Genomic DNA, 11617 nt, shown 5'->3' on the forward strand with positions numbered 1-11617 from the left:
TCCTAATGTAATTTTTTACGACGGTTTCAGCCGCTGGTTTTAGCCGTATTTCCACAAAAGTGGAACTCAAAGGCCGTTCTACATTAAACGCAAGTCGCAGATCTCGTGGAACTGATCAATCACGTTGGTCGATTGGCTGATTTGACTCTGCAATTGGTCAATTCCACGAGATCTGCTACTTGCGTTTAATGTAGAACGGCCTTTGAGTTCCACTTTTGTGAAAATACGGCTTAAACCAGCGGCTGAAACCGTCGTAAAAAATTACATTAGGATGGCCGCTCTCAGGTTTCTCTCTGATAGGACTATATTTCAAAGTTTGCTGTGGTTCCAAAAGTACGATCCAATCAGAAGCGATTATTTCTCAACCGTTGTGCAACTGTTGAGTTGTCTGAACGCACCCAATGGAAGATGCGTTTCATAAGGTCTGTTCTTTTTCCATACTTTGGCTGCGCTAGTTCACAGTCTATCTTTTTTTATCTATATTAAAAGGAAAAAGATAGACTGTGAACTAGTGCAGCCAAAGTATGGAAAAAGAACAGACTTATATTATAGTTCAGTGTGCACGACAAGAGAACTAGGAAGTTTTGCGTTAAGATAAACAAAACTTTAGCAACACTGTACGTACACAAATTATTCGAGTTTTATCGGTTAAGTTGGTGACACTGATTTTGCAGCGAGAATTGCTTGATAAACAGCTGATTTTAGTCATGGAGACAGCTGCCTTGAACTTGGTGTGTTTTCTGCGTACTTCTTTTTAGCACACGCATTTTGTAATCGCTGGTTTAGGTACTTTTTAAATTAAATGCAACATTTTTTTATTTATTTCGCAATTCTCCCTCTTGAGATTGTTAGTATCGATATGGTACAATTTCCCATTTAGGGTATAGAAGTAAGACAAATCTTGCACCGTGTATGTAGTTTTTTTTTTTTATGAAAATGTGGTTTACATTGAATAAAAACACGAAGCATCAAGCGTATCTCGACTTTAATTTTTGTATCTTTTACTCTTTGTCGAGTGCGTCGTTAGAAGAACATATGTTTTCTGCAAGGCGCATGAGAAACAGAGACGGGCGGAGGCATCACTGCGGGAAGGAAAGTTTGAGGAAGCGGCTGAGTATCACGAAACTGTGGCCGATCTCTTAGCGAAGGCTCATGAGAAACTCGAATCCAGTCTGGTTAACGTGCACGGGTCAGCTGTGTCTTCTCAAGAACCTTATCTGATACCGATCCATTTGCTCAACAGTTTGGAATCACTCAGTCTGCAACAAGATTATCACAAGAGACAGGCAGCTGTGGTCAGGTACCGAATTATTCAGCTGCGTTGTTGAATTGGTTTTTTTTTCCCTGTATTTTATAAGATTTTAATACAAAAATTGTGTGCCATGTGGTTACCCATAGAATGAAGCAGGTGCGATACGAAGAATACAAAACAACGCTGGAGAATCATCAGAAAGATCTCCTTAGTAAAAATGTAGCCAAATATAGTGACAAAGAAAATTGCACCGACACAAGAAGTGACAAGTTTGATGGTTCGTTGCGTCAAGCCATATACAAAACTATCGACGAGCAGGACAATCTTTTGAGTTTGATATCGCTACCCGATAGCAATGAAAAAACATTTAAACATCCGAAGGACGCAAGTACCGTTATAGAAGAATTAAGAACTGTCAATAGCCAATTACGATCTCTTGTAGGAAGTTTACTTAGCCAATTGGAAGCGAAAGAAGAGGAAGTGCGTCAGTTGACAAAACGTCTGAAAACATTTTCCGCAAACGACGATATGAGAACAGAGGATCGCGCTTTAAGTCTTCCGCCATTGCCGCCTTTAACACCTCTTGAAATGCCACTTTTTGATTTTACATCCTCATAAACTCGATTCATCTCGCTATATTGAGTTTGTACGATTTCTTGTAAATCTACTCTAAGTGAGAAAGATTCAAGATGAGATCTGTTAACTCCGGCATCGAGTTGTTCACATAGTTAAATTAAAAAAAAAAAACAAAAAAACAAAAACCGCAATGATGTTTTATGGACCAGTCTGTCATCGGATAGATGCAATCTCTTGGCAAAAGAACGATTTATTACAAGTGCAAAACTATCCATATATCAATATATGCTATGTATATGGGTGTGTACATATAATTTATAATGTAATGATTCTAATGTATGTTAATTTTTAAAAAAATTTATAAACAATATATAAGAGTTGTGATAAAATATATGCAAATCAATCAATTAATTAATTTAAAATATATGCAGACAGAAAGAGAGAAACACCCATTATTTAATAATAATTAATGTCTAAATAATACAACATAAATGAAAAAATATCAAACGAAAAAAGAAACAGGACTACGTTTTTCGTGGCAACGTTAATCCGGTTTAATGACAAGCAAGTAATTTTTACATCATGATGTATATTTTATCACTAAATTTTAAATAAACATCTCTTGGTCAACCACCATGGGTGATTAACACACGTGTGATTTTGTATTTTGAAAATTTTCAAATCAATTTGTATCAGTGTTTTAACTCACACGCGATAGTTTTTAAAATGACGAAAATATCGATCAACAACAGACTCAAATGCTATATTCGTTATATTGAATTTGGAGTCAAGTTCTTATTGGCGGTGCTGTTATTTGCGCGTATCAACGGGAATGATGTAGGGAGTACAATATCTTCTTGACATGCCGGTACGTGTACGTAGCCACATTTGATTCGGTCGTTATTTCGGATAAAGTCAAAATTTTTAGTGCGTTTAAACAAATCACAGTAAAAAAAAGACATCGACATGAGTAACAAAGAAATTATCACGATTGCTGGAGGAATTGGTGGAATGCAGTTATCGAGTGCGATGTGGGAATCATTTTGTCATGAATATGGTATTGATGCTAACGGTCAACAGCGCGTACCACAACCGGATGTATCAATGAGATCATTTTTTGAAGAAACAGAGGAAAGGGTAGACTTTACAACAAACGAGCTTTAGTATTTAATTTCGTTGTTAAATTATAACGTATAATTGTTAAAATATTGCCGACGTGTAATTTTTGACGCATATGTTAAAAAAAAAAAAAAAAAAAAAAAAAAAAAACAGGTTTTTTTGTTTCCTGTCTGCAATGTTTTAACAAATCCAACACTTTTATTTTTGGAAGTATTTTTTTTTATCATCAGAAACACATCAATAAATCCAATAGAATTCTATCGAGAATACAAATTTCTTTCTAGATCATACCGCGTAATATAATGGTTTATCCTCACGATGACATTTCGATTATGACAGGCCACGATGTAACGTGGCAACCAACGTTATACCATCCGGATTCTATAATTGGTCTCAGAAATAATTTTAATGAGGCATTCTTTCCACAAGGTTATTTTCTCGATCAAGAAGGACTAGAAAGAACGTTAAACCGTATTCGAATAATGTGCGAACAATGTTCAAATCTGGATGGATTTATAATTTGCAGGTGAATGATTCTTTTTTTTTTTTGTGTCTTCTTAAACACAGAATTCGATCGCTATATCATTTTTAATTTGTGAAAGAAATTTATGTAAAATGTGAAAATTGCAGGCAGTACTCTGAGCATATCAATGGATTCATATCGAGACTACTGGAAAACTTTACGGAGGACTATAAAAAAAAAACTAAAATAGATTACGCAAAAGTTCCCCCGCCTAGTTCAATTAATTGTCACACCCGCACGGCAGTGCTTAACACTTTTTTCACTTTATCCGACTGCATGAAAAACATAGACTGTTGTATCATAGCAGACAATTCTGCACTAAGAAAAATATACACAGAGTACGAGTAAATTAGATACATTATTACAAAATTATATTACATATGTGTACACGTTTTTATAAATTCTGTAAATTTATATTGTAATTTTTTAATATATACGTGTGTATATATATATATACGGGGACCCACCTAACTTGAGCATCCTAAGTATCTCGCTTATTTTTTACGATAGGAAGATGCCGAAAAGGGTCATTATTCATAATATAATACAGAAAATCTCGCTCGTAAAATTAACAATAAATAATAATTAGAATAACGGTCTCTATCAATATTTGATCTTCGACTTCTGATTTGAAGTCTAATATTACATCAAAATAGACTGCCATACGTAAGATTTGTGTATTTTTACATCATATTGTTATCCTCTCTTTGCGACATGGCGTTATTTGATTTTATATACTGAAGAGAGCTCAAGTAAGGGCCGAAACGTCTATGAAACTACATTTATGTGAATTCTATATTTTATATTTTATATTCTATTTTAATAAACCATAAGATCTATTTTTGTTGCTCGATAGAGACCGTTATTCTAATTATTATTTATTGGTCATTATTCAGTTCGAGGAGACAAATACTGTAATAAACACGAAATTGTCTTCAAGATCATGGTCATTTTTTTAATCTGAAAGTACATATTTTTGTCCTCGCGATATGATAGGCAAGGTCAAGACGAATCTCCAAAAAGTTCTTGTTTGTTACAGTATTTGTTTCGAACTGAATAACGACCCTTTTCGGCATCCTCCTATCGTAAGAAATAAGCGAGATATATTTAGGATGCTGCAAGTTAGGCGGAACACCCTGTATATAAACTTACATTCTAAAAGCAATTTGTTACAAGTAACCCTCGTATAACGCGGGGATATTCCGTTTCGCAGAAATGCCGCGTTATACGAGGCTTGCTTACCCAGATAGCCAAATGTGAAAACTCAATATAAAGCAAATCATTGTATAGATTAAGTTGCTTGCCAATTGCTGTTGTGTTGTTTTTATTTAAAGCAACGAAAATGTTTTTGTCAATTCAGAATTAATATGCTGAGTTTTACTGTCAATCAATTGTTGTAGCCAATGTTTATGACAAGTGAGTCAGCAATATGTGAGCAATATGTGGGCAATAATTTTTATTCATAAGTTGAGAAAAATAATATAAGTTTATTGCCGATGAGATGTTGGAAACTTGCTGTTATTATAATTTTGAAAACTGCTGTTGGCAAGAACATACTGAAAAGAGAGATACACCCTTTTGTTACATTGCTGAAAACATATGAGCAATATTTGTAGCAAGTTGCCAACAAGTTGCACTCAGTTGGCTATCTGGGATATAAGCGTACATGTTGAAAAAACGGAGTAGTTAGACTTGATTTTATTGCAATTTGTTAAACCGCGTTTATATCGAAATTGTGTGCGTTGTTCGCGTTACACGAGAGAGAGTTATCTATGTATGTAAAATCTAATATCACTTAGATGTATTACAGGAAACTGCATCAGAACGTAGGAGAAAATTACTATTACATCTATTCCGTGTACAACCGCGTATTAGCACAAGCCTTTTCTACTATTACCTCACCGTTAAGATTTCGTTCGACGAACAACTGGAGTCTGGATAATTATAAAGTTCTTGTACCGCATAAACAAATACCTTTTGTTGCAATGTCTTACGCACCGTTTGTTACTATTGAAAGATTGGAGCTTCACAATCAATTAATTGCAGACGTTACAAACGAATGTTTGGATCCTGCTAATCAAGTATGTATAAAAATCCACACATTATTGACGCATATAATCGTGGAATCTAAACGTTCTTTAATTGTTAGAAAAAGATATGTATATCGCGTAATAATAAATTGTTCATCTCTCTTGTTTATATATATATTTTGCGTACAGACATTCCCGGTAAAAAATTTTCCATGTATAAAATTGCATAGACATATTCGGCACATATAAATTTGAACAATTAGATATAATAATTTTAATTTGTGTATAAGTACATATGATTATATATCAAAAATTTTTTAAAAATATAGTAAAAATATAGTTTTATATAATTATTTTATATCTAACATGATACTAATAGAGTTATTTTGNAATTTGATTTTGGAATATCTCTGAAGCCATTCTCTTAAAAAAAGAAATTCTCCGTGTGTAAAATTGTATGGACATATTCGGCATATAAAAAAATTTGAATAATTAGATATAATTATTTTAATTTGTGTATAAGTATATATGAAAAATTTTTTACCGGGTTTGTCACAGGCTAAAATGTGAGAAAAAAAAGTCAAAACATTTTATTTATTACGCGTATATATAAACTAATTCACATTTTGATTGGTAGACGTTGTCGTATAATCCACGTAACGGGGCTTATATCAGCAGTTTGCTTGTATATCGCGGTTCTGAAGTGATACAAACAGACGTTACGACTATGGTTGCCAACATAAACGATCAATGCAAACAAGGCGTAGATATGCGCCGTGCCAATGGTATCGAAAACCCATTTCAGGTATCACAATGTATTTAGTTAAATCATCTCGTATATCTGTTATAACTTTCACACCCCGACAATTTTGCGCAGAGAGCCAATATTGGCTCTGCCGGCTCTTTCTAAGAGTTAAGTTAGCTTTTTATACGCGCGTATATGTGAGAATTTCTTTTATTTTAGGGTACGTCTGTTCGAACTGGTACTGCCGCGGTTGAGAGTACTTACATAGCATGTCCAATCCAATCGGTTGCAAGTTGCAGCAACAATACCGATCTTTATTATTACTGGAAAGCGTTAGCAGTTAATGCGGAAGATGCGCTCTACGATAAAACTCGTCACTCCGAAGAACAATTGAACACACTTGATCAAATCAAATCTTGTTACAATTATATAAACAGTACTATGAACCGTAACTACGACTATAAAGTGGAATTAAAGAATGTTAACGAATGTCTGCTTAATATGTTAGACCTATATGCGGACTACGATTGCAAAATACAGCATGATCGACGTTTCTCAGGTTTCGTGCATCATGGTTTCTCATGATCGATATCAAGTGTGATAAGAAAAGAAACGTTCCCAGCGAACGTGAACCCGCGCTGAGAGCAGTAAGACCCACACGAGATAATGTTATTCAAATAGAAAAAAAATTTAGTTATAAATATTTTGCGGAGCGCGCAAGTCAAGCGTTGTAAAATAAATTTATAAATCTATTTCTTGTGTGTTATTTCAAAACTATTTTTGAAAATCGCGATTAAAAGTAAGGCGGCGTCCGTAAATAAGTCATTGTCGTTAATAAGCGTGGTTGTCGTGAGAATGTCGTTGTTCAATCGACGCGAACGACACGTAACAAGATTGTTAGAATCTTTTTGTACAAGCTGAACGCAAACGAGAAAAAGAATCGTCTTTATTAAATCCATCTGACATGTAACGTCCCGTTCGAGAACACTTTGGATTGTCGCAAATCTTTGCGCAAATCCAAAAGTTTAATAATGATATTTTTCTTACTTAATTCATTCTTAAACCGAGCAGAATCTGTACACAGATGACCTTTACAATTGTTGACTTAGCGTGCGCTACACGTTCGATAGTAATTATTATTGATTGTATTTTGTGATTACTTGACGTGAGAGAGATAGTGCAGTCATTCTAACTAATTTCGATAAATCTTGTTTACATAGACTTTGACTGATCGGTTAAGCCGATTCTTTTTCGCCGCTCCCATTTTTAAGTGACATTAAACGTTTTGCGCACCAGATGTTATCTTTACGTCAGAAAAAATTTTCGTCCATGTTTGAAACAGTGATCAACCTAAAAGACACAGTGTCCGTCGCAGAGAGGAGCGTGGAAAAGGCGCGCTGCTGGCCTTCGAGAAAATGTTATCTTGCAGATCATATCGCACCAACTCTTGCGTTGTTAAAATAAATTGTAAGTACATATATATATATATATATATATATTATATATATATATGTATATATGTATATATATATGTATATATGTATATATNNTATATATATATTATATATATATATATATTTTATATATATATTATATATATATATACACGAGTTACATCAATACGATGATATACACACACACATAGATATATATATATACACCCTTACGAAAAAGAACTACTGGCAGTAATATATTGCGGCAGTGGTACGAAAAAATGGACTGGCATTCTGTGCAATTGCCAGTAATATTCTCAGTGTGATTCCTGTAATACCTAATAATATTCCTATGTGATTGTCAGTAATATTTATATTACTGACTTTATTTATATGTAATCGACAGTAGTTCTTTTTCGCAAGGGTACATATCATCGTATTCATATAACTCGTAAATATATATACATGCTTTGATAAATAGGCAATCCGCTTCTCTCTCAAAGTGCTTGTATATTATATTACGCTTATTATTATTATTATTATTATAGTATGTTGTTTTTTGCTTATATTGTTTTTTTCAAATTTTATATCGCTGTTGTTTTAACTTTTCCTTTTATTGGCATTTTTTACAAATAAAATTGCGCGCACACATACAGAATTTACATCATTCACACGCGTCATGTGTTTTTAAAGAAAAAAAAACCAAGTAGAACAGAAAAATCGGGAGGATTTGCATGCAAGATCAATGTATCGGAGAACTTACGCCGCTAATCGGTGATAGATGACGCAGAAGTTTCTTATCGCAATCTGAAATCGCTTATGACAATCACGTTTGTTCTAACGTTCTTATTTACAACGGCACGGGAGCGTCACGTGAGTTACTCTCTCGACTGCGTGGAATCGGTCGCTTCTTTATCCATGCGTCACGGAATTTTTAAAAATCTCGCACAAGACGGAGCTGCCATATTGCCACTTTGCGAGCCAATTAAATCATGGCGGCCAGGAGGAAGACGGAACTGCGCAAACCTTTCATGCACAGACCGCGTGTTGGCCGGGGGAGATACCAATCGAGTTTTATGTACTCTCACGATGAAGTGATTCTTTGTAATATGACTGCCGATAAGGTGCATATTCTTTGTTGATATAAATATTTTTTTTTTTTTTTCAAAATAAATCCAAGTATCGTGAGAGCTAAACACACATTGAAAATTTTTTTTCAATTAATTTTTCCTTACAGAAATGAGGAAAAGTATATCGCGTTTCTTAATTAAGCGCTTCAAGTTCAACAATTGTGTAAAAAGTAATAAAGAACAGCTGTTAAGAAAGATTGTTTTTTGCTCATTAATGCAAACGTAAAAAAATATAATGAATCTTAAGGAATTCGACCTGCTGAACACGATGATGCAATTAGTTTTCCTTGAAAGTGCGGGGAACATTGTTGTTTTTCAGGTTAAAGTTCTATTTTTTATCATTTCCGCGATTCTTCTCTAAGAATCAAGATGATTTTTTCAATACGAGTGGAATATTTCATATGAAACTTAGAGAATGAGGAGATTTCTAATATTGTTGAGATCTAACAAACAGATGAATTCGAAATGGAAGAAAATGACGGATGTCATTTTTTTTCTTTTAATTTAAATTCCTCGTGGTTGTATTCCTCAAGGTTAATGACGATGACTCTAAGATCGCGTCTGCTACGATCTCATTTACTTACGAATATGGAATTTTTAAATACTTATTAACTTACAGTTAGTGCAAAAAAAATGGCCAATTAAATCCGTCATCTCGGACCCTCCATGTTTCGAATTTATCTTGTTTATTAAAATTTCAACAATTTTAGGAATCTTCTTGTACCAAGTTTGAGAAATGTCCCACTTGTATTAAAAAAAACCTTGATTTTTAGAGAGAAATCGCGCGAAAATAATGAAAAATAGAAGTTTAACTTGAAAAATGTGACAAAGTTCCACACTTTCGAGAAAAACTAATTTGCATTGCCGTTCAGCGGGTCGAAATCTACAAGATCAACGATGTGTCTTGCCGGCCACCTGTTTTGTTCACATTGTTCTTCGAATCTCTAAAAGCGATTATACACATAAGTCATAATTTTTAAATGTTCTTTTTTGTCTTCCTCAACGTTATGCAATGTTATGTACTTTAGTCTATTATAGTTTTGCAAAAAAAAACGTACGCATGCACGTGATAAACGTGTGGATGAGATATCGCACACGACACGGGTGCAATATTTGCAAGTGATATATAGATTCAAAACGATTGCAGAACACGAAGCGTATTTTATCAGGTGTATACATTTTTAGACACATATCGAACGCTGATAAAAATCCACATCCACTTGACGAATATCTTTGCTGGGGACTTTACGCTTTTGCGTTACGACACGAAAAAAAAAAAAAAAAAACGTCTCGATCGTGTACTTTACGTCGATTAAGATTTGATCATCTCGAAACGCGATAAATCGAACGTCGAGTTACGATCTTTTTAGTTACGCATCTTACAAACGATCTCTATCGCGTGATATTTATCTAAAATTCGACTCGTGTGCGATGCTGCTTGTTTGTTTTTTGTTTTTCTTTTAATTTCGACGAAAACTAATTTGGCAATTACGTGACTTCAAGATGTATGACATAAGTTGTGCTCGTTTGAAAATTCAGAGAGTGTTTACAAGAAGAGAGGATTATTCTTCTGTATTCTCATTATTTTGATCAAGTCAAATGTCATTCGCTCGTAAGCGATAAGTCGACGACCCGATGCGCAGTGCGATTGCGGGACAGACGCAATGTTTTGTTTATTGTTGCAATCGCATCTTCGCTCTCTCGACATTACGCACGCCATTAGTTGTCGCATACTTAATTGTCATATGATATTTTACGTCAAAGAGCGTAGACGTCAATTTGGCTGATCGTGCAACTTTTGTTTGAAAACGAGTAGGTACATAGTCCACATGTATCGCACTTTGAAAACGCGACAAAGTTTATCACGCACACGCACACACGCGCGCGCGCGCGCACACACACGCTCGTATATATATTCACGCACGCACATATATGCACGCAAAATCCTAGTTTAAACTCTCTTGAGACACACGTGTGGGTCTCTCGTTATCACGGTCTCCTCTTATCGCGCGCGCGTCTTCGAGACAAAAAATCTCTCCCTCTCGATGGCGAGTGGTTTATTGAGAAGTGACGCACGCGTGAATCCCGCGTATCTCCGTAGACTCGTGACGCGATTCTAATGCGTCTCGCGTCTCGCATATAAAATACAGCGCGAGCGAATCCAGATCGCATTCAGAACTCGGTTCTCACCTCTGCGAGTTACAAATGAGGTAGAAGCGAACGGCGGCGAATATCAAAAACCTCTTTGATATTTCGAGAATATATAACTCTCGAGTTATATAAAAAAAAAGTACAATATCAACGTTCTAGTCAATACTCGCAGTATCAATCTTACACAAAGGTAAGTCCCGTTTTTCTTTCTTCATGCACTCTCACGAGAACAAAACAAAATTTTCATTAAAAATCATGAAAATAATTTGATTTGTCAATCGAACGCAACGCGATTTCCCGAGTCGAAATTTAGCGTCTACATTGAATCTCAATTTTTGAAAAAAGGAAATTTCGGACGTAGGGTAAAAGATCCAATTACTGTCACCTGTCCAATTACCGTCACCCTAAGCTATTTTATTTAAAATATTAAATAAATCCTATAAAGTTACGTTATGAAAACAATCTAACGTAGAATTTTAAGTGCAATTAATATAACAAAAAAAATCCAGCACTCAACATTCGCGTCTCATTTCTTTCATCTTAGGGGGTGACAGTAATAGCTCTCGCGTCGTTCTTTTTTAATTATTAAATTTGTAAATAAAAAAAATAGAGATTTTGAGAGGCGGTATTATTTTGTTTCTTATATTAGAGACATCGA

At 34.7% G+C, this 11617-nt stretch overlaps 2 protein-coding genes across 4 annotated transcripts; both read left to right on the forward strand.

Moving 5' to 3' along the window:
• Positions 1 to 654: 654 nt before the first annotated feature.
• LOC109856835 (nuclear receptor-binding factor 2-like) lies at positions 655 to 2204 on the forward strand. The gene is made up of 3 exons (XM_020432530.1): positions 655 to 731; positions 1050 to 1300; positions 1399 to 2204. Exons 1-3 carry the CDS (start codon positions 708 to 710, stop codon positions 1868 to 1870), a joined length of 747 nt encoding a protein of 248 aa, XP_020288119.1. The 5' UTR covers positions 655 to 707; the 3' UTR covers positions 1871 to 2204.
• A 73-nt stretch (positions 2205 to 2277) lies between these two features.
• Positions 2278 to 7712, forward strand: LOC109856852 (tubulin alpha chain-like). Of its 3 annotated transcripts, XR_002250425.1 has the most exons (7): positions 2278 to 2965; positions 3232 to 3473; positions 3578 to 3808; positions 5281 to 5551; positions 6138 to 6305; positions 6465 to 6892; positions 7466 to 7712. XR_002250425.1 is itself a non-coding variant. In XM_020432553.1 (6 exons), exons 1-6 carry the CDS (start codon positions 2795 to 2797, stop codon positions 6828 to 6830), a joined length of 1449 nt encoding a protein of 482 aa, XP_020288142.1. In that variant the 5' UTR covers positions 2278 to 2794; the 3' UTR covers positions 6831 to 7117. The 3 variants fall into 3 exon arrangements, 2 of the variants coding, with proteins under 2 accessions (XP_020288142.1, XP_020288143.1); XM_020432553.1 differs by lacking the exon at positions 7466 to 7712 and having other exon boundaries at positions 6465 to 7117; XM_020432554.1 differs by lacking the exon at positions 7466 to 7712 and having other exon boundaries at positions 2875 to 2991; positions 6465 to 7117.
• The last annotated feature ends 3905 nt before the right edge of the window (positions 7713 to 11617 follow it).

This window comes from Pseudomyrmex gracilis, unplaced genomic scaffold (genome assembly GCF_002006095.1).
Source record: "Pseudomyrmex gracilis isolate BER0280 unplaced genomic scaffold, ASM200609v1 scaffold_136, whole genome shotgun sequence".
NCBI classification, from domain to species: domain Eukaryota; kingdom Metazoa; phylum Arthropoda; class Insecta; order Hymenoptera; family Formicidae; genus Pseudomyrmex; species Pseudomyrmex gracilis.